Source organism: Phyllosticta capitalensis (genome assembly GCF_038381095.1).
Source record: "Phyllosticta capitalensis strain CBS 128856 chromosome Unknown BKA78scaffold_1, whole genome shotgun sequence".
Classification (NCBI taxonomy): Eukaryota; Fungi; Ascomycota; class Dothideomycetes; order Botryosphaeriales; family Phyllostictaceae; genus Phyllosticta; species Phyllosticta capitalensis.
In genome coordinates this window covers 1,102,846-1,124,188 of record NW_027117439.1, presented here as the reverse complement: position 1 = coordinate 1,124,188, position 21,343 = coordinate 1,102,846, and the positions used below count along the sequence as shown (strand labels likewise).

Below are 21,343 nucleotides of genomic sequence, written 5' to 3'. Positions count from 1 at the left end.
GTGCCGTTCGGTTTGTAAAACCAGCGCGGATTCGAGCCAGTGTTTCGACTTGACGCGCGCGTAGTGATATATAGGAGTGCTGATATGCACATTCAGACGTTCGACGAGGAAGGATGAGCTGGCATCACCCGGTTGAATTGGCCGGCTGTTTGTGTTGAGCTCATGGGTATAATTTGCGCAGCAGAGCCATAGACGGCAGCGGGCATGTTGGAATTTTTAGATCCGAGCTGATCAGACTCGCAACTTGCACGAACACTGCCCCGAGCAGATGGATCCATGGGTTTGTGGTCTTGCTCGCCATCGAAGTTGACAACTTGAGTCTTTCCGTGGACCACAACAGAGTCGAAGTGGCAGGGGATCTTGGGGGCCAGCGCAGGGGCATGCCAACATCAGCAACGGAAAGGCTCGCGCGTGGTTTCCATTCAAGCGATGACAAGCGGGAACGCCGGCGACGCTTGGGTCGTTCTACGCTGGTCGATGAAGCGAATGTTTTGGAGAAGGGCGAGGCTTACTCAAATTTCAAGCGGTATCCGAAGTCTGGTAGCAATACCCGAACACGTATGGAACGTCATGAGGAAGCAAGTAGTAGTGGTGTCGACAAAAGAGGACGTCTAAGAAGCACTCGACTCCTTTGGATGATGATGAGCATGTGGAACTTTCTACTTCTTCAGTCAGAGATGCTGAAAGAATTCAAGCTCCCTCTAAAAGCAGATGCGAGGAGCAATCGTGGTTTTGTACACCACGACGCACGCTGCCGGCCTGGGTCCAAGGGTGGGGCTGGGGTGATTTCTCCAACAAAATGGCGCGAGCTCAGGGCGTTGTCGAAGTACCTGGAGTCCACCCCACGCATTTGATATGCCACTCAAGCCAAGGGTGGTACTCATGAGGAAGGAACGAGTACACGCCAGCCACAATGTGCTGGGGCCAACCATTCGTGGCCCAATGATGCTCCGGGTCCAGTGAAGTCATGAGAACCCCCAGATAGGCGAATATGAGGAGGCCGATTGGCTGCTTTTGCTGCAAGCAAAGGATGAAATTGTTCGACGTGCGGTAAATCCAAGCGAAGATGGATGACATGTACGGGTTCTTTTTCCTTTCCTCCTCGGTGCCCCATACAGCAATGTAGGAGTCATTGAGGCGGTCGAATTCGACCATGTATGTTTCAAGATTGGGGTCAGCCGAGGCCTGGACGAAGTCACCAAACTCTTTCAAGCGTTCCCTCCAGTGTTCTGGAGGTGGACGCGGCTCGTCTTGATAATGGCGTACCCCTCTGTATTTGAACATGATTGCCAACTCGCCAGCAGAAATCGTATCGTAGGCTAGTCCAATGATGGAATTGACGCCTCGAAACAGCGGTAGCCATTCGGCGCTTCCGTGTTCACCGAAGAGGAGGTACTCTCCTGGACGTGGGCCTTTGGCCATGGCGTAGATGGCGATGATGGATATGGCAACATACAGGGGTTCGGCATTGTCATTGTTAAGATGTGGGAGCAATGCAGTGGCCTTACGAACGCCAATTTCATAGTGGCGCTCGGAATGCGAAAAGTAGTGATCTCTTTGATATGGCCGAAACCGGGCGAGGGCCAAGGCCGCGTATCCCAGAACAAGATGAAGAACATAGGGATTTTGAAACCCAAGCTTTGGAACATAAGTCTTCCAGTAGTGAGTCAATGGTTGCGAGCCAAACATGTTGCCATGGCCGTGGATGGAGAAATAGTGCATCAGTTCAAGATCGACAAGATCGTTTTCGGACACTTCCGTTGGATTTGGCGAGGTGACATCGCCGATTGATGGAGTTGAAACTTCAACATTGGTTTGAGGGGTTTGCTGAGGTGTTGTAGCAGCGAAAGCGTTCGCGGGGGGATGGAGTTTTCGAGGTCTACCCCTTTTCCTTTTCGGCGGCTCAGCCGATGGTGACAGTGGAGTGGTTGTGACTACCATCTGCCCCAAAATGCCCGTAACGTAATCGCAACGGAGCTCATGCTTGGTACAGTTGACGCATTCAGGTTTCGTCTCATCACACTGCAAATATTAGTACGATTCCAAGGGATGTTATACCAACAGAACCTAAGGCAGACGGCACGTGATGCGCCACTAAAAGATAGACGGAAGGACGCCAAAAGTACCGTCCAGGGACTTCTATGCCTGAACAGAACTATCAGGAGAAAAGAAAATAAAAATAAATACCTTTATTCTTCGCCTTTTACAGTTTCCACATCCGAGACGCGACTTTCGATGCGATCTCCGTGACATGAGCGTCTTGGCAACGCTGTCTGGACCAGACTGATGGTCAGACATGGCGGCGGGCGAGTCATCGCGTTGGCCATTACCCCATGATTCCATGACGTGGATGGGAATCGAAATGGTGTTGAGCATTGGAAGGAAACGAAAATGGCTGCCTGGTGCCAACCGGATTGGCACGACGTTCATCGGGAGAAGCCCGGGCGCGCAACCCACCAATGAATGTGAAGAAACAAGCGGATACCACCGGTAAGCCCCGCAACCGAGGCTTCTTTGAACTGATGTAGATATGCAAACCTCTAAACTCCTGTTGTCCCCGCACATTTGCGCCTTTTTGACTCGTTCATCATGCTTTCTTGAGCTCCGGCCCCCAGAAATCTTCTGCTTGCTGCTGGCTCTGCTCACGTTCCAGCTTTCTTCTTTTGGCCTCCCTCTCGTCAAGCTGCCCTTCTAGAGCACCTCCCCTCTTTTGAGCTGCATGAAGACCAATGAGATCAGCCTTTTCCGGGTCGCTACACGCGTCCCTCTTCCGCGCTATACGCGAGATTTCCTCTTTGGATTCTTCCACGTGTCCTGCTTGAAGCATTTCTGCACATGCCCGTACTGTAGCCACCACCTTGTTCCTGAGTTCTGCAATCGCTGGGGTCTCCTGACTTTTTGCCGACGGAAACTTTGTGTCCAGGTAGAAGAGTGCAAGAGGCTCATCTGCGAGAAGGAGCGCGGCGAGCCAGATTTGTGAGGGTGTGTAGAAAAAGTAAACGTCGGTATAAGTAGCCACAGTCTTGAGTGTCTCACGCGCTGTACCCCATGCCGACTTGACTCTGCTAAGGACCGATGCTTCGTCTCCGTTGGCAGGAGCGCCATTGGGCTCCGAAGGAAGGCGCATCATGTCTGCTTGTACCTCCTGGGGAGACTTGGGGCTTCCAGGAAGCAACGCTGCCTGGCCCTTGGCCATGTCCATGAGTTCCAGATTGGCGCCGTCCAAGCCACGATGCGGATGCCGTACCTCCAGTGTGAACCTAAGGGCCTGAACAATTAAGTACTCTGGGGCGAGAATGTCTTCGGCGGTCGTCGAGGGTAGCTTAGACGCAAACGTAGCGGACGAGATGAAATTAACTTCGGTCTTGGTGGCGAGGAATAGACAGGACGGCATGATTTTCTTGGGATGATAGACCATGGCCGAGTTGAAGAGGTAGAAGCGCTTGACGTATTGTATTGCTGCAGCCTAACAGTGAATATATTAGCGCGCGCAGGTCGTTTGGCCGGGATTCATAAACTCACTATGACCCTGCTTGGGAACTTGAGGAAGTTTCCAAGTTCGATGCATTTTTTGCAGTACATCACGACCAGCTTCAGCTCCTCCTCTGGCGTGAGGGGATCGAGCTGGTCAGTCCCATCGGCGCCATTGCGGTCGCCATTCCCATCAGCTGCCTTGGTGTCACGGAAGCGCTTGATGTTGGCCTTCACGCGCTCTGCGGCAGCAGCATTGGTCGAGCTTCTCAGAGACTGGAGCTTCTCGGGAGTGAAGGACCACAGGCGGTATTGGGTGGAGGAACGATAGATTTCGTCTTCGGAGAGGTGCATGGCAGAGGTGAGGTGTAGGCCGGGCGGAAGTGTAATGACGCGGATCGCGGTCGCGGTCGCGGTACATTTCCGATGGGAGTTCCGTCGGCTGCAGTTGCCTCAGCGAACTCCACTTTTACCCCAGATCTTGGCCAGACAAGCTCATCGTTTCGGCACACCAAGCTTCTTTGCTCCTCAACACCACTCAACGGCCATTTCTTCAACAATAAAATTCAATTCAACTTTGGACCATCTCAACATCGTATAGAGCCATGGCTCAATCTTTTCATCCTACCACTTTACTAACCATCTTAGTTGCATACCCGTCACCATCACCCACCCATGACCTTGCTTCCCGCCTCCACACCGCCTGCGCCGCCAGCCACGGCCATGCTGACTGGCTCTCAACCCGGAGCGGGTGTCCTGAGCTTTCCCGAGTGTGGTCAGCGTCGACCAGTATCGTGCGGGGGATTGCCAAGCCTGGATACATAACATCCGTATGGTCATTGCCCTCCTCCAGCCTGGTATAAATGTGCTTCCCTCGGTCTCAATTTTGTGTTCCGGCGTCATTCTGTTTCCATCTGTCTGTTCAGCATCATGACGACTCCCAACGCGCTTGGTGGGGTCCAAGACCTCGAGAAGTCCTCCCAGCCTGAAGAAATTGAAAAAATCCCATCTCCATTGTACGACCACCAAGGAGGTATCAGCCCCGAACTTGATAAGAGGATAACACGCAAGTTCGACGCCCACATTGTTCCTTGGCTGTTTGCCTTGTGGCTTCTTGCCTTTATCGACAGAAGTAACATTGGCAACGCAAGAATTGATGGGCTCACCGAAGACCTGAAGCTCGACTCGGATAAGTTCAACATTGCTCTAGCAATCTTTTACGTCCCCTACGTCTGCTACGATGTACCCAGCAACCTGGTGCTCAAGTACTTCAAGGCAGGTTACTACTTGCCCTTTCTGGTCGGCGCATGGGGCATCATCTCCATGTGTACTGGCTTCGTCAAGTCATATGCCGGGCTCCTGGTCGTGAGATTCTTCCTCGGACTGGCCGAGGCCGGTCTCCTTGGAGGAATGATTATCTATCTCGCCATGTTCTACCGTCGTCACCAGCTCCTTTACCGAATAAGTCTATTCTATTGTGCCGCCCCGCTCAGCGGCGCCTTTGGTGGCCTGTTGGCTACGGGGCTGGCAAGAATACACACGTCAGGCTACAAGGGCTGGCCATTCATCTTTTTTGTCGAAGTAAGTCCAACCAAGTGTCTGATACCTTTTTATGAGACCTCATTTTGACGTTGACAGGGTGGTGTAACCGTCGTCGTCGCCTGCATAACCCCCTTCTTCCTCCCACATACGCCAACCGACGCCAAATTCTTAACGGAAGAGGAACGCGAAGCTGCCATTGCCCGCATGCGCCTCGACTCGCATGGCGCAAGCCAGACGGGAGACGTCGAAGCCGAATCCTTCAGCTGGTTCTGGGTCCGACGGGCCATTCTCAACTGGCAAACCATCTTCCTTTCCCTTAACTTCTTCGCCATCATCACGCCAATCTACTCCTTCTCGCTCTTCCTCCCAACCATCATCAAGACGCTGGGCTACACGTCGGTCAAGGCGCAGCTCTTCACCGTGCCTCCCAACGTCGGCGGCTTCTTCAGCGTTCTACTTGTTGGCCACTTCTCCGACAAGTTCAGAGTGCGCGGCCCCTTTATGATCGGCCTTGCCACGCTCGCAATCATCGGCTACATAATGCAGATTGCGAGCGACAAGCCGCTGACGAGGTACGGCGGTACCTTTTTCGTGGCAGCCGGAGTCTTCCCTTGCAGCCCCCTTGTGATGGGATGGCTGACAAACAACCTCGCGCCGCATTACGTGCGAGCCACGGGCACTGGCTTCCAGATCATGATTGCGAACATGGCGGCCTTCATCGCCACCTTTACCTACCTGCAGAAAGATGCGTAAGTCTTCTCTTTCCCCTTCCCCTTTCCTTTTCCTTCCGTGTCGCTATCCTATCCCCAACCACCCCAACAACCCCAACTGACCATCGACAAACAGACCCCGCTACACCGCTGGCCATGCCATCAACATCGGGGTGCTGTGCCTATCCCTTCTCCTCAGCACGACAAACATCATCTACTGCACCATCGAGAACCGCAAGCGCGCTCGTGGCGGCCGCGACTACCGGCTCGCCGAGGGCGATGAGGGCATGTTGGGGTACCGCCATCCGGAGTTCAAGTATACCATTTAGGTTGCTGCTGAAGTCTATCTGGTTTGTTCGCTCTAGCGCTCTAGCGTAGCATTTGTTGGGGCATGGCGACATGTGGGTGGAAAGGCGGATTGGTGCCAGTCTTTGGGTCTTTGGGTAGTGTAGGTAGTGACTGCAGAAGTCGGGGGTGGGTGCTGGGGACAATGATATTATGAGATCGCTCTTTGACCTTGACTGCGTGCTCTACGTGCTCTCCCTATCACACACTTTTTAAAACGTTTCTTCCCAACTCAGAGGATCAACTAACCACACTGATTATTTAAGCATCACTCAATCGCAAAGGGGTTACCGATTTCACCTTTTTTTTAGAAAAGATTAATATCACAACAACGTCAGAGTGAGGGAGGGTATGATGGATATGTCATATCGTCCCATCAGCGCGCGCACTTCATCATGCCACCCACGCTTCTGCGGATCGCTCCAAACCCTATCCTATCTACCTCAACCTGCGCAGCCAGGCACCCAAGCCCGGTATCAGTCACCCATCCATCCGTCCAAAGCCACGAAGACCCACCAATCCCAGATACCCGATGGGTCAATGGCCGACGAGGGCCTCCTTTAAAGACTGAAAAGCACCACCAGCACCGTAGAACGCCCGGAAGCCCAAAAAGTAGTCACTTCCGTCTCAAAAGACCTTTTGACTCCACCCATATACGATGATGGGCGGGGAAAACGACGGTGCATGTCGAACAACCACCGACTCCAAACCAAAACGCCAGTGTAACCCCCGCAAGAGGGGAAGAGGAAGAAGGCAGGAACAAGAAGAAAAATATCGCGTGGTATACAACCCACCCATCTTAATCCGTCCGTAGTCCGTCTGTCGTCAAAGAGGCCAAAGCCGCACTGCATTCTCCCCAAAAGAGGCTCGCAGATACTTGGTACCCGCGCCAAGGGACGTGACTCAAGAGCAAGAAACGTACTTGCCCCCTCACATAACGGCACACTCCCTCTCCGGAGGTTGCTTCTTCTTCTTTTTCGACCCGGACATCATCTCGCCGTCGGGCTCTTTGCCCTTGTCCTCCCGGCTCCTGCTCGTGCCTTCCTCGCCGCCCAGCGGCACGCTGCTGCTCCTACGCGAGCGCGACGTCTTCCAGCGTCCCATGCTCATGGCACCCACGACCGTCGAGCTCTTGCGCACCTCTGGGGTGCCGGGCGTGGCGGATAGTGCGGGCGAGGCAGGCGGCGCTTCGACCGTCACGCGCGGGTTGCTGGGGTCTTCGATGACGTTCTCGTCGAGTCTGGCGAATTCTTGATTCCGCGGCGTGTGCGGTTCGTCGAAGCTGGCGGCCCCGCTGTTGCTGATGCTGTTGCTAACAGCGACGTCGAGCGGGAGCTTGTCTCGAGACTTGCGGCCGGTCAGACGAGACATCGTGATTGAAAGGCGACCTTCGCCGCTCTGGCTTGAGGGTCGACTTTTGCTTCCGTTCTTCTTGGCCTTGCTACTTCGCCTCGAGGATGAAAGGAAACTGGGCTTGGACTCGTCCGCTGGGGTTGACGGGCCTGTGGGACCGCGGCTTAGGCTGGTCTCATCAATGACAATGCTGTTCCGGCTCGTTGAGTTGAAGCTGCTCCGTCCGCGAGGCCCATTGTCATCTGCGCCACTTAGCTCCTGGCTTGTACCAAGAGTTAGACCTTCCGAAGCTTCGAAACTAGGACGGCTCGTTTCCCAGTCCGAAGTGTCGATGACGAGATCTCCTTTCTCGTTCATGAAAGCGTCATCGGCCGTGGTTGCCTCCGAATTGGCCTCCTCATATGTCGGCGGTGCACCTCGTGCAAGTTCTTCATCGATCGGGCAGACTTGGTAGAAGAGGAGATACGGCGTCTCCTCCTTCAGGGCTTGGTGGATGTCAACATGGCTGACGCGGTCTTTTGCAAGGTCGTCGAATCGCATCCACGGGCTTTCGTCGTCAATGGTGCTATTGATGTCGTGGGCAACGCTGGCCTCGCGACCACGCACAAGAGAAATATAGTGGCCCGAGTCGACAGAGACGCCACGATGGCAGACGACTGACTGAAGCACGAGCTGAAAGTTTCCAAACAGAGGTCCCTCCTCATGTAATCGATCGTCCGAAATAAAATGTGGTAGCGCAATTTCCAGGGGGATGTCGATATAAGTGCCTCTTCGTACAGGCTGTCCGTTTGGTGTCATTGAATATCTCTTTAAGCATATCCCCAGAATCGGTCTCTTTGCGGCAAAATGGGCAGCCACTTGAGCATCGTTTGCTGGAGCATTATCCGTATACCATGCTGCGCCAAGTTAGCAGTAATCTTTTGACGTAAAACCAGCTTTACTAACGTATCAAGCTAAAGAACTGCCAGGCTGGCATGGTAATCTCCTTCTTCAGGGAACCAGCCCTTGGGCGCCCGTGAGACTCAGTCCTTCGGAAAGATGGTTCTCCTTCTTCGACGTGTCGTTCGCTGAAGATGCTGTCTGTTCGTGTGCGCTGATTAATAGGGTGAGCCGGTAATTCGGGATGGTTGGGGTCGGTACTGTATGTTGGGGCGGCAGTCGAGGGTGATTCTGCACCAGAAACCTCGACGGTCTCGACGTGAACGGCTGAGGGCTTGTCGGTCTTGTCTGACTTTTCGTCCTTCGATCCGTCCCGCAGTGATTGTGTCGTGGCCCGTCTCTCCAAGTGTCTTCTGACCTCAATCCTGTTGTTGAAGTACACCTCAAGACATTCTTCCAGCTTGATTGGCTCCTCGGCCTGTGGGTTCTCCTCGGGAATGGCAACCTCCAGTAGTCTCTCGTTTACGAATCGATGGTCGTCTGCCACATCCTCCTTGCCCGTGTGATAAATGTCCATCTTCAAGGTCAAAAGCGGCAGTTCCAGCTGTCCAGTGATGAAAGTAAAAGCCTCAGAGGCATCTTGCTGAACAAGCTGCGCAGCCTCCTGCCAGCCACATTTGCTCAGCGCCTCCTGAAGATGTTTTGTCTGCGAGTTCGTATTAGTATTCGGATTCTCGCATTCGAGCTCGCTTTCCCTTTGATGTACGCCGTTGGTGCTAAGGGTCATGTGAAAAACTTACGATGTCAGTCGTGACGAGCTTGCCGGCGCGCAGCATGTTGACCCACAATCGTAAAATCGTGGCCAGTCTCCGTCGCGGCTCGTCCGTAAAGGAATCAAATAACATGGCTTCGAAGCAGTCCAGTCTGGCAAACATGGCAAATAGCAGTGAATCCAGATAACAAGTGACGGCATTTCTGTTCTCCGCGCCGAGGAGCTTCAGTTTCGGATTGTAGTCTCGCAGTATACCCTCGAGGGAATCCTCAAAGAGAACAAGCAATTCAAAAGTTTCTTTGACGTCGCCATTCGTGATTTTGGATCGCAGGGCATAGGCGATTTGAGGTTCTTTAAGGGCCGTGATGCCATAGTTTTGCAATCGTTGGGCAATCAGTTTGACCTGGCGCCGATCAGTCTGGCAATCACCAGCTAGCTCTCTGACAATGCGCCACTGACCTTCTTTTCTTCTTCCTTGTCGAGCTTTTTGTCGTCTTCTATGGAGAAAATGTTGTACAGGTCGGATGGAACGACCGGCGGCGGCTGCTTGCCCGAGTCAGTGGGACCTGTAGAGTGCACGGTGGTGGACCGCGTGGGCGAGTTCGTCGGAGACGATAGCCGCATGCGCTTCGAGGACTCGCGCTCGTTCTGGACGGGCAGGCCATTCAGGAAGAGCGTCGAGACCCTCTCGAACACGCGGCGTCTGCCCCGCGGCCAGGCACCGTGTTGCGCAGGTTGCGCAGCCTTACTGACCTCCTCGACATTGTTGAGGCTCTTGCGCTTGTCACCGGTGGAGCGCTTTCCTCGTCTGCTTAAGAACCGCGACATGCCCTCTCGAAAGGTATCTCCTGCGGTCTTCGAAGACATCCATGAATTGTGTAGAAGAGTCGGCGGCCGGCGGCTTGGCTGAGGATGGGGAGCGTGTGGGGAAGGCAACGGTGGAATGACTATCAGTGCGTATCGGATCCAGGGCCGAGGGGGCGAGAAAGCGGGCGGCGAGCTGTACGGGATCGAGGCAGCGTAGCAGTTAAGTAGAGGAGAGTCGCAGCTGAGAATCCAAGGTGGAAAAGGAGAGTTCTCAACAAATGGTGGATTCGGAAGTAATTAATTGTTACAGCAGGCAGCGGAGCTGTCATTGAGGCGTCGATCGTTGGCTCTGCGCGAGTCAGGCTTGGCGCCGTCCATTCTGGCCTGGTCCGTGCGCCGACTTTTCGAAGAGCCGCAACACCTCCAGAACATCTCCGCCTGCTGTCCGCACCATCACCACCATGGCTCTCCGTGAGTTCGGCGCCAAATTGGGCTTGGCCCTCCGGCCAGACGTGAGGCCATGTCTCCGCGCCGCCAATCCCTCCGCGCGCCGCTTTCAGTCGTCACAAGCTGCTGCGGATCCCACCGCAGACCTCGAGCACGACTCCTTCTACTCTGCTCCGGCGCCTGACCAAGAGATCCTAAAGCAATATGATCCAACAAGCCGGATAGTAGGAGAGAGAAGACGGCAATTGCCTGCCAGCAGGTGAGACTACTGCCCGAATTCAACCACAGCAAGCTCATGGGCGACATGCAGATACAAGTTCCGTCCCCCAAAGTACTTCCGCGGTCGTCTCCACCCCATCCAGCCACCTCCAGTATCCAATCCCGCATCGCGCGAGTTCATTCCCGGACCGTTCATGAAAACGCGCCTCGAGCAGACCTACGACAGCACCATCGCCCCCGACTTCATGGCGCTTGCGTACCAGCACGTGCCGCCCGGATTCGAGAAACCGGCCAAAGGTCCTCGTCTGCGGCCGTGGGAGGGCGATTCGCCGTATCTCAAGAACCGTCCGCTGAAGGGACCGCGTGGAGGCTCCGCGCTGCGCCTGCTGCGCTGGCCAATCAACTTCCGCTACATTCCCAAGCTCGAGAAGATTAGCCTCCACGCAATGGTGCCAGAGGCGCAATCGGACTCGGCCTACTTGCACGTCGCCGGCATGGTCGTGCAGGCCATCACGGGCAAGAAGCCAGAAACGCGCAAGGCCAAGAAGAGCGTCATGCAGTGGAGTCTCCGCAAGGGCAGATGGGTGTCTTTGGCTGTGGACCTCGAGGGCGAAGCAATGTATCACTTCCTTAGCAAGACGCTGGATCTGGTGCTGCCGAAGATCAGGGACTTCCCCGGCTTCAGCAACACGACCGGTGACGGCAGTGGCAACATCTCCTTTGGATTCGGGCCATATGTTACCGCCATGTACCCCGAGGTCGAAGTCAACTACGACATGTAAGGAGATTCGGTTCCAAGCTATGGACACCGGAGCTAACATTTAACGCAGGTACCCCGCAAAAATGATTCCGGGATTGCATGTTCATTTACACACCACGGCGAGAGCGAACAGGGAGGGAAGGCTCCTGGCCGGCGCCTTGGGAATCCCACTCGTTGAGAGGATCGACAAGAAGTGATGAAAGCGAGAAAATGTACCACTACCAAAGTAAAACGTCTGTCCGGATTTGCACGGGGTTCCAAGTTGTCCTTATTCGACTCGCATGCACATGCGACATCTTGATGACCAATGACGTACTGACGCAAATGCTTTTGAAATTTCATGACTACCTAGACAATCCCGAATCAAAATACAGCCCCCTATGCACCACCCTCGCTTCCGCCTTCCTGCCATAGATACTCGCTCAATTGCAGCAGCGCATCATTCAGGGCCGTCTTAGCCTTCATGGCAACCTCGCGCCTCTCACTGGCATTCTCTTCCGAGTAGTACAGCTCAAGCAGCACCTTCAACTCCTCGTAGGTGAAGACGCACTTCTCGCCGCCGTCCTTGCTCTCCTTGGCCAGCTGCACGACAGCATCGGGGCCGGCGCCAAAGAGGTTGTAGTACATGGTGGCGCGTGTGAGGACAGCGTCAGCCTCGATGTTCTTCAGGTTCTGCTGGAGGACAAGGATGTTGAGCGACATGCGGCCGCAGCCGTTGGCGTTCATGCGGCTAATCTTGGCCGCGTTGGCGACCAGCATCGTGTCGGCCAGCAGCGCAATGCCGTGCGTGATGAAGTGGTGCTGCACTGGTTGCAGCTGGCTGGCGACCTCTTCCTCGACCGCGCTGAGCGACGAGTTAAGCCTCAGGATGTCGGGGTCGGGGTCGTTGAAGAGCTGGTCCAAGCGATACGTCGTCGTGAAGCATTGGCTGACGTGGTACATGGTGTGGCAGCGTACTTCGAGGTGCAGACTTTGGAGGATTATGCCGGCAAGCTCGTGGTAAGAGTTCACGACGCCGTCGAAGGCACTGTGATTGTTAGCGTCCGAGATTTGTGATTTCAGGGATTGACTTACATCGCCGTCTCGTGGTTTAGTGGAAGGAAGATGGGGTTGCCGTCTCCACGAGCCTCTGCAGAGCCCACGTTGGTCCACCGACGACGGTGCTGCCCACGGCCTCCATCTGCGCGAGAAGAGTCGGTTGCGCGATCGCTGATGTGCCGCAATCCCTGGATCTTGCTGGCAAGCCATTTCTATATCCAGTCAGTTTGATCCCTTTCCATCGGAAACAAGCCACTTACCATGCTTGTAAAAAGCAGACACAGTGCGGCGATGCTCTTGCGGTCCATGATGAGGTCGGATTCCTTGAGGGTGTCGGGCTTTGCTGTCGACAACAGCAGCTTGGTGGCTTCACCCAAGAGACTTTCTCGGTTGGTGTCATCCGCTCGCAACAGCGCTTGGAGCGCCTTTGAAATCTCTTGATTTTCCAGGAGTGACGCCGAGGCCTTGAGAATGCTTCCTGTGCCATCCTTTGCTCTCGCTCGCGACACGAGAGACTTGTACCACTGGTAACACTTGTCGTAGTAAGTGACCATTTGGGTAATTATTAACTGGCTGAAAGACTGGTCGTGGGGAAGATTATCAAGCATTTTGCAAAACGCGGTAATTAGAGAATAGAACTTGGTGGTTCCCTTGAAGATGGGCTTCTTGGAGTGGACCTGCCACTGAGGATCTTCTTGGAAAGTATCGGCTTCCATAAAAGTCTGCGCACAAAGATCGACCAGGGTTTCGTCTAGCTGGGGATGGAAAACATTGACCAGGAAATCGTCGAGGAAAGAGGTCAAAGTGCTGGTAACAATGTCGGACTTGGGCGGCACAACCTCCTTCAAACGGTTGAGGAATTCTAGCGAGGGCGGAAGTAAGACACCCATGTTGAAAACGCTAGGGTCGACAAGCAGTTTGTGTCCGGTCGCGCTGCCATCTTGGGTGTTTTGGTTGGCATTGGATGCTGCGCTGATCATACGTCTGGAATCCGACACCAGACCAGGCACAGATGATTTCAGTATGGCTTCAAGATCATCGCGTTCGGAAGCCAACTCTGTCGAATTAACGTCCACATCTGACAACTTGAACATTCTCCTATTCCTGTCTCGTTGATTCTTGAAGAAGACGCTGTCGCCATGGGAGCTGCTTGCATTTGTCCGGTAAGCAAGCTCACTATCGGTGGAGAGATAGTCATGCAAAAGGGAACGAATCTCGCTCTGGTAAAGCTTCCACAGCTCTTTGAAGCTACCAGTCAGAGTCGCGTCGTCGCGCAGCCCATCCCGCTTTGCGATGCCGGCACAGACGTCATGGACGACGCGATGGCTCTCTGCAATTGCTTCAAATCTTGCATAGAGAGTCCATAGCAAGTCGTTGAGGAGGGTGGCTTTGGTTTCGTCGCTCTCATAAGATCGCATTCCTTTGCCGGAGACTTTGCTGGCATAACCTTGGACAAGACTTGGATGTCTTTGAGCAACTTCTGTGTTGGACTTTTCCACCACTCGGAACAGCTCAACAGGAAGTCGTTGCTCGATGGTGTCGATAGCAATGTCCAATCGGCTCATCTTGTTCAAAGCCTCGAGGATGACTTGTACGTAGTGAAAGGTGTCGGATTCTGGGTTGCGCGATGCGTCGTCTACCAGCGCTTCCGTGGTGTCCAGTTTACCCAAAAAGTCGTAGAGACTTCTGCCGCGGGCATCCAGCGCTGCGATGGGTCCATCCCCACCTGCCTTGTTTTGGTTGTGGGCATATGCTTTCCAGCGGTCCTCGCAATACGGAGACTTGAGGTATAGGTGATTGTGGAGCTCTTCGATAAGGATGTCGGTAAGGGAGTGTTCTTGGTTGCTGAGGTAGACGCGCAGGTCGGACAATGCGCCAATATTCTCCATTTCCGATTTCCTAATCAGCCTCAGGGCATCTTGTAGGACATCGACAGCCGCAAGGAATCGCTTTTCGGATATCCGAACCTCCAGCCTCTCCGGTACGTTTTGTAGTTGCTCGATCGAGCCCAAGACTTGCAGCATTTCGTCGTAACTTTGGGACGCGGCCGAGAATGCTTTCAACTCAGGCTTCGCCATGGACAGCTGGGATTTGGCGGAGACCAATGAGTCCTTCAAAGTCCTCACTCTTTGTTGAGAATTCTGCAGACTGTTCTGGATTTTGTGGAAAGTACCGATCGAACTGTTGAAGCCTTGGTGGTGTTCATTCACAATCGCCTTGAGCGCTGTTTGGAGCTGCGCGTGGGTGTCCTCGAATTCTCCATGGCGGTTTGCGAAGCCGAGCGAGCTGGAATCAAGCAATTTCAAGGCCACCTGGACAGGGACGCACTGCTCGTTGGTCATGAAGCTCCATTGTTTTTGTATGTATTCCAGGACATCTTTGCAGAAAGTCAGCTCCGTGTCACTACGATGCGCACGCCAGCCAACGGCATTCCCTCTCCAAATTCATAGCGCTAGGTGTCGCCCTGGTCCACTGACCTTCAATCTGCTGGCTGGCATCACCGGCGGTGCCATTTGGCCTTGGACGGCTTCTTGACTTGAACTCGCCGCTTCTCCTGTTGACCCGACTCCTGTCAGAGCTGGGCGCACGCGCAGCACGCGGATCCGCGAATTCTTCTTGCGAGGAGCTGAAGCCACCGTAGCCACCAGGGCGTCTTTCGCGACTGCTGTCGTGGCCTCGTGCAGAGCGGTCGTCCTCGTAGCGGTTGTAGTAACCGTTGGCATAGCCGTTGGCTGCGGAGCGGGCGGATGGCGGGATGCGAGAGGCCATGGTCGGATCAACGTCGTATCGTGAGCATGGGGGAGGAACAGCGCATGCTGCGAGGCTTTGTTGGGGCTATGTACAGACGAGCAGGCGAGTCGAAGTAAAGCGGGCAATGTTTCGGCGGACGCTTTTGGTTACAGGGTGTTTGGGAAGATGGCCAGGTGCCCTGCGGCTCCAGCTCCAGCCTCCAGGGCCGGGCGTGCTGCGGTGCTGGGCGGCAACGATCGGCAGAACATTCCCCATGCTGTGGCTCCTTCCGCGGCCACCTGGCTTCAACACGCGAACAAAACCAAAGAGTGGACGAGCTTCCTCAACACCACCGCTCCCTCCATCCCATCAACGCCGGCCTGCACCGAGGCTTGCTCCTTTTTCCTACTTCGCGCCCTCCCTTTACCTCTTCTTCCAACCCTCTTGTTTGAGCCAGTGGGCTATCCGTCAAGATGAGCGGCCGTAAGTCATCCCCAACGCGCCTTGCTGCCACAGCCTGTGTCGCAAACACGCCCATTGAGGCTCCACGTAGCGTCTGACTTGTGCTCACGCGATTGCAGTTCGGTTCCTCGACCTCATCAAGCCATTCGTGCCTCTGTTGCCCGAGTACGTCCTCTACAATGCGCAAAGAAAGGAGTCCTCGAACTAATAGTTTCCAAGGGTTGCGGCGCCTGAGACGGCAAAGACACCATTCAACCAACGGTTGATGTGGACTGGTGTCACTCTGCTGATCTTCTTGGTCATGTCGCAAATGCCTCTTTACGGCATTGTGTCGTCCGACACCTCTGACCCGCTGTACTGGCTTCGTATGATGTTGGCCTCCAATCGTGGAACTCTGATGGAGCTGGGAATTACTCCCATCATCTCGTCTGGCATGGTTTTTCAGCTCCTCGCTGGTACTCACCTCATTGACGTCAACCTGGACCTCAAGACCGACCGCGAGCTCTACCAGACCGCGCAGAAGCTCTTGGCCATCATCCTCAGCTTTGGCCAGGCTTGCGTTTACGTCCTCACTGGTCTCTACGGTCAGCCCTCTGATCTCGGCGCTGGTGTCTGTGTCCTCCTGGTTGTTCAGCTTGTCGTTGCTGGTCTGATTGTCATTCTGCTTGACGAGCTGCTCCAGAAGGGCTACGGATTGGGCAGCGGTATTTCGCTCTTCATTGCGACCAACATTTGCGAGTCCATCATCTGGAAGGCGTTCTCTCCTACCACTATCAACACTGGCCGTGGTCCCGAGTTCGAAGGTGCGGTCATTGCGCTGTTCCACCTGCTTATTACCTGGCCCAACAAGCAGCTGGCTCTGCGCGAGGCTTTCTACCGCCAGAACCTGCCTAACATCATGAACCTCCTGGCCACCGTCGTCGTCTTCGCCGCCGTCATTTACCTCCAGGGTTTCCGCGTCGAAATCCCCGTCAAGTCTTCCCGCCAGAGGGGCATGCGTGGCTCTTACCCCGTCCGTCTCTTCTACACGTCGAACATGCCCATCATGCTCCAGTCGGCTCTGAGCTCCAACATCTTCCTCATCTCTCAGATGCTGTACTCGCGCTTCAGCGACAACCTGCTTGTCCGTCTTCTTGGTGTTTGGGAGCCTCGCGAAGGCTCTGCCCAGCTTTACGCTGCTTCTGGCATTGCGTACTACATGTCGCCTCCTCTGAACTTCACCGAGGCGCTTCTCGACCCGATCCACACCGTTGTATACATCAGCTACATGCTCATTGCATGCGCCGTTTTCTCCAAGACCTGGATTGAAGTCTCGGGTTCGTCGCCCCGTGACGTTGCCAAGCAGCTCAAGGAACAGGGTCTCGTTATGGCTGGTCACCGTGAGCAGTCTATGTACAAGGAGCTCAAGCGCGTCATTCCCACGGCCGCCGCCTTTGGTGGTGCCTGCATTGGTGCCCTCTCTGTTGCCAGTGACCTCCTTGGCGCTCTTGGATCCGGAACTGGTATTTTGCTGGCCGTGACGTAAGTTTCTCCAATCCGATCCAAAATCAGTATCTAACAGGCGTGCAGCATCATTTACAGCTACTTCGAAATCGCTGCCAAGGAGAGCGACGCGGCTGGCCTCAAGGGCATGATGCTTGGATAAATAGGGTAGAAGGAATCGCATGGCGGGCGGAGGAGTTTTGTTTGCCGTAGTTTCGAAGGTGTATACTTATTACATGAATGCGATTTTGGGAAAAAATGATTTGGGGCATTGACGGCGCGGGTCAGGGTCCAAGGGACTTGGTCTAAAAGTTAGCTGATCAGATACCAATGAGGACGAAGAATTGAGAGAAGAATATCTGAACCAATCAGGTGGGCGTGAGCGACCACGAGCGTTGGATAAGCATTGGCAAAGGCGGTGGATTAGGCTGGTGCAGTTAGTACGTCAAAGGTCGCACATCGCAATGATGCCAAGGGGCATAAAGAAACCCAAGCCAGGTATCCCAGGCTCACGCTGCAACGCGCATTCCGCGCCACCAACCTGTTCAGACCTTCCTTAGCCTCCACCTGTCCACCGCCATGTCGCATCTCTACGCATAGCAACGCTGAGCACAGGCGGTGTATTCGCGCCAAAACGACACGAAGGATCGAGCGTTTTGAACGCGCCGTAAGGCAAACCGGAGCTTGGCGTCTTGGTCGACTTGTTTTGTCGCGCCTTTTGACCGCTGGCGCTCCTACATCTTCAAAATCTCTCCCTGTTTTTCGCCATTATACCAACCTTCCTACACTCTCATCACCATGGCCGACCAGCCGAGCGCGTCGCCGCCCCAATTCGGCCGCATTCCTAGCCTCAAAAACTTTCTGCCTCTCTCCGATGACCGAGCCTTCTCGACCCGCGGACAAAATTTACCATCTGTGCTGCAGCAGTCTTTCAGCAGTCGGGCCTCTCACAAACCTCCAAGCATTCGGAGTGAGGCTAGGTACAGCGATGATCTGGAGGATAGGCACGGCGATGGCTGGGGCTATGGAGAGCCGCCCACAACCCCGGATCGAAGGAGCTCTCTCAGTGGCGCCCAGGTTCTCATGACGCCTCAGATGAGAAGCCAGCGTCTTATCGGTAACAGCAATCCTCGATACAAATGGGAACAATATTGGAAAAGCGAGGAGGAGTTGAGCAAGATGAAGAAACCCATGTAGGTTCAAAGAAAGCTTAGGGCGGCCCGATGACGCAACAGGACCGTCGGTTCGCTGATAATGCTTTCCAGTCGCGAGTACTACGAGAGGAACAACTACCTCATTCAGCAATATGCCTTCATCGACCGCTTGTTGGATTCCTCCCTTCCTCACAATCTGATCCAGGAGTATCATGCGCCGGAAACGCACGTGGACATTCCTGAAACTATCTCAGAGGAAGCCTTGACGGCCCCGGCCTCTCCGCAATTAAATGGCAGAACTCCGCTGTCCGGAAGCATGTATGCGTCAACTGGATCGGAAAATAGCAGCAACAGAAAAGTGAAGCGTACACCCAAGAATCTTTACAAGGTACCCGACGAGGAGACGCCCCTGTTGTCGCCCAGTGCAGAACGCCATGACATCGAAAACCCCGAGGTCAAGATGCCGCTTTACACACCTGAAGAGGAGACCGACAGTCAGCATTCAATCGTCAAGATTGCCATTTACGTCAATCTCCTGGCAAACACGATTCTCCTGATCATGAAAATCATTGTTACGGTCATGACCTCCTCGGTCTCCGTTCTTGCCAGTTTGGTCGACGCTGCTCTGGATTTCCTCAGTACCGCCATTGTGTGGGTCACCACATGGTTGATCTCGCGCCCAGACTTTTACTCTTACCCAATTGGAAGGAGAAAGTTGGAGCCCATTGGAGTGTTGGTGTTTTCGGTGATCATGGTCACCTCCTTCGTACAGGTCATGCTGGAAGGTTTCCAAAAGCTTTCTGGCCCCGATCACAATATCGTCGAACTGACTATTCCTGCCCTGGCCATCATGGCTTGCACCGTGCTTGTCAAGGGTCTCTGCTGGGTCTGGTGCCGTCTGATTAAAAACTCGAGTGTGCAGGCTCTTGCTCAAGATGCCATGACGGACGTAGTCTTCAACTTTTTCTCCATCATTTTCCCGTTAGGTATGGTTGCTTTTCTGATCTAATCTGATCCGCGCATGAATATGCAGGTTCGCTGACACAGGCTAGTCGGTTTCTACGCTAAGGTATGGTGGATGGATCCTCTCGGAGGTGTCCTCCTGTCATTCTACGTCATCTTCAACTGGTCCAAAACGACAACCACACACATCCGAAACCTCACTGGCGCTGCTGCCTCGGCCGATGAACGCAACATTCTCCTCTACCTCACCATGCGCTTTGCCAAGACAATCAGGAATATCCAAGGACTACAGGCCTACCACTCGGGCGACAAGCTCATTGTCGAGGTCGACATTGTCCTTGACGAGCACATGAGCCTTAGGGATGCCCACGATCTCGGCGAGAGTCTCCAGTACGTGCTCGAAAGTGTACCGAGCGTCGATCGTGCGTTCGTCCACCTAGACTACGCCACATGGAACCTTCCAACCCACATGCAGCAGCATGATTAAGGCTGGTCTGGTGTACATATCAGCTGTACATGGAGCGTTGCTCAATTACCTCCTTTTTTGGTCGCTGTCCTCAGCACGTCTTTTTCCTTTCGTCCGACAGTATTCGAAGCTGTACAGCAAAAACACACAGTCGCATCCCTTTTGTTGCTTCTTTCGTGCTTACAGGCGCGCGTTTCATTAGACCTTGGGACCTATGAACACCTACTTTTTGAACCCAGATTCCTTCTGCCCATGTGCCTTGGGAAAATTTCCGGGCGTTCTTTCCGTCTGAGAACGCAACTTTCCTAGTGGTAAATACTTGTTGATCTCTTCCGAGTCCATTTGCTTGGCAACATGATTCCCATTTTAAGTCAGTCTTGAGTCCGCTTTTAATCGATCTTACATATTTGTACATATATGCCGCGGGAGAAATAGTGCCGTGGATACAGGCCTGGAAATAGAGCCTGAATTCCACAGAGCTTGCAGAGCCATGCTAACCTGCAAAGGCAGCCAACTCAATTCAACGAAGTCTAGTGTACGCACTAATCAGCGCTAGAGATGTCGATGGTCACCGCATGCCGCAAGCGCCCGCGTTGTAAACACTCGAAGTAGTCGTATGCAGCTACATACGCGGTCTTTCCTCTTGCGTGATCAAGAGACTAGCAAACGGCTCATTCGCCCTGCTCGAAGAACATGTTTCGACGCCAATGCGATGCAAGCGCGTACACTGCCGCAATGCCGGACTCGGACTTATATGCAAAGCCGCACTCTAGTGCGTGCAAAGTCCGATAGGTACGTGTCGAATGCGATCCTTCACCGTCTTCTTGATAGGGGCCAAATCAATCATTTGGTAGTATTTTTGTCGCCGTTTGTGGCTGAGGATACCAGGAACTGATCAAGCCAGCAAACAGCAGAAACGTAGGATTTTGAGGGGTCGCAGGGGGGCAGTATGTACCAGGGGTAAACGAACACATGAATGCACCTGGACCTTTCACGCAATCCGACGGAGGTCATGCTTGACCTTCAAGAGCAACCAGCACCATGAGAGGTTCTGAAAATTGCAGTTCGCCTTTGATCTTCAGCGGCCATGCGAAAGTCTTTACAATCCCATGCTATTCGCAACACACGGCATTCCGTCATACTGTCCCGATTTCACGTGTCGAGAGTCGAGACCTCAGATGCGTTTGCAAAAGCGAAAGCGACGGCGGTCGAATTTGGGTCCATGTCCGCGATTATGGGGGCCTTGCTCGGGGCCATCATGCAGTCAAACCATTATTCCGCCCCCAACCTTTCAACCCGTCACCTCGTACAACGGGAACCGAAAGCTCCATGAACCAGTTGATGGATACTCTTTGAGCGCTTCAAAGTAGCCTCTGATTGCGCAAAAAGCTGGGCATTTGGCAGTGGGCCAAGAGGCACGTGGAGGTAAGCAAAAGGGGAACAGGACTTTGCGCTGATTTGAACTGATTTCTCAGCGGGTAAAAATGCCCTTGCATCCTTCATCCCAAATTATTACCATGCCCTGGTCCCAATCACTCCACGCATCAACAGCGCACCAATCGGCTACCTAGCCATCGCAGCACCAACACAGTTGTCCGACTCAGCTTCCACATTGCAAAGGTGCTCAGGGCCAATGACAGCGCCCACGGCGCGGCGTCGGGGACTATTTGGGGCCATTGGCATTTGACGCATGGCGGCCGCACAGAACACGGGCAGGCACACCGGCAACTCAGTTCGCAGATC

General features: G+C 54.1%; 9 protein-coding genes across 9 annotated transcripts; 5 read left to right on the top strand and 4 right to left on the bottom strand.

Annotated features, from left to right (window-relative positions):
- Positions 1–596: 596 nt before the first annotated feature.
- On the bottom strand, positions 597–2,985 carry BKA78DRAFT_7381 (uncharacterized protein). Its single transcript, XM_066893670.1, has 2 exons — positions 2,188–2,985; positions 597–2,022 (listed from the first exon to the last, which is right to left on the bottom strand). The coding sequence occupies exons 1-2, from the start codon at positions 2,563–2,565 to the stop codon at positions 811–813; spliced, it is 1,590 nt and encodes a 529-aa protein (XP_066749060.1). The 5' UTR covers positions 2,566–2,985; the 3' UTR covers positions 597–810.
- Positions 2,588–3,825, bottom strand: BKA78DRAFT_348484 (cyclin-like protein; the record flags this gene model as incomplete). The annotated part of the gene is made up of 2 exons (XM_066890645.1): positions 2,588–3,466; positions 3,523–3,825. 2 exons carry the CDS (start codon positions 3,823–3,825, stop codon positions 2,588–2,590), a joined length of 1,182 nt encoding a protein of 393 aa, XP_066749059.1.
- A 220-nt stretch (positions 3,826–4,045) lies between these two features.
- On the top strand, positions 4,046–6,391 carry BKA78DRAFT_275925 (major facilitator superfamily domain-containing protein). Its single transcript, XM_066885561.1, has 3 exons — positions 4,046–5,052; positions 5,110–5,762; positions 5,860–6,391. The coding sequence occupies exons 1-3, from the start codon at positions 4,402–4,404 to the stop codon at positions 6,050–6,052; spliced, it is 1,497 nt and encodes a 498-aa protein (XP_066749058.1). The 5' UTR covers positions 4,046–4,401; the 3' UTR covers positions 6,053–6,391.
- A 607-nt stretch (positions 6,392–6,998) lies between these two features.
- Positions 6,999–10,267, bottom strand: BKA78DRAFT_334502 (ubiquitin carboxyl-terminal hydrolase-domain-containing protein; the record flags this gene model as incomplete). The annotated part of the gene is made up of 6 exons (XM_066890197.1): positions 9,826–10,267; positions 9,532–9,615; positions 9,101–9,475; positions 8,367–9,006; positions 7,386–8,317; positions 6,999–7,298 (listed from the first exon to the last, which is right to left on the bottom strand). Exons 1-6 carry the CDS (start codon positions 9,937–9,939, stop codon positions 6,999–7,001), a joined length of 2,445 nt encoding a protein of 814 aa, XP_066749057.1. The 5' UTR covers positions 9,940–10,267.
- A 73-nt stretch (positions 10,268–10,340) lies between these two features.
- On the top strand, positions 10,341–11,502 carry BKA78DRAFT_348481 (mitochondrial 54S ribosomal protein uL5m; the record flags this gene model as incomplete). The annotated part of the gene is made up of 3 exons (XM_066890644.1): positions 10,341–10,585; positions 10,637–11,323; positions 11,376–11,502. The coding sequence occupies 3 exons, from the start codon at positions 10,341–10,343 to the stop codon at positions 11,500–11,502; spliced, it is 1,059 nt and encodes a 352-aa protein (XP_066749056.1).
- A 22-nt stretch (positions 11,503–11,524) lies between these two features.
- On the bottom strand, positions 11,525–14,891 carry BKA78DRAFT_7372 (exocyst complex component Sec8). The gene is made up of 3 exons (XM_066893669.1): positions 12,604–14,891; positions 12,380–12,555; positions 11,525–12,332 (listed from the first exon to the last, which is right to left on the bottom strand). Exons 1-3 carry the CDS (start codon positions 14,683–14,685, stop codon positions 11,684–11,686), a joined length of 2,907 nt encoding a protein of 968 aa, XP_066749055.1. The 5' UTR covers positions 14,686–14,891; the 3' UTR covers positions 11,525–11,683.
- Positions 14,892–15,390: 499 nt separating this feature from the next.
- Positions 15,391–17,518, top strand: BKA78DRAFT_301814 (protein transport protein SEC61 alpha subunit). The gene is made up of 4 exons (XM_066887387.1): positions 15,391–15,556; positions 15,655–15,700; positions 15,755–17,056; positions 17,105–17,518. Exons 1-4 carry the CDS (start codon positions 15,547–15,549, stop codon positions 17,178–17,180), a joined length of 1,434 nt encoding a protein of 477 aa, XP_066749054.1. The 5' UTR covers positions 15,391–15,546; the 3' UTR covers positions 17,181–17,518.
- A 297-nt stretch (positions 17,519–17,815) lies between these two features.
- On the top strand, positions 17,816–19,621 carry BKA78DRAFT_291077 (cation diffusion facilitator 10; the record flags this gene model as incomplete). Its single annotated transcript, XM_066885838.1, has 3 exons — positions 17,816–18,210; positions 18,283–19,157; positions 19,224–19,621. 3 exons carry the CDS (start codon positions 17,816–17,818, stop codon positions 19,619–19,621), a joined length of 1,668 nt encoding a protein of 555 aa, XP_066749053.1.
- A 527-nt stretch (positions 19,622–20,148) lies between these two features.
- Positions 20,149–20,602, top strand: BKA78DRAFT_7261 (uncharacterized protein). The gene has a single exon (XM_066893656.1). The coding sequence runs from the start codon at positions 20,217–20,219 to the stop codon at positions 20,493–20,495; it is 279 nt and encodes a 92-aa protein (XP_066749052.1). The 5' UTR covers positions 20,149–20,216; the 3' UTR covers positions 20,496–20,602.
- Positions 20,603–21,343: the final 741 nt, after the last annotated feature.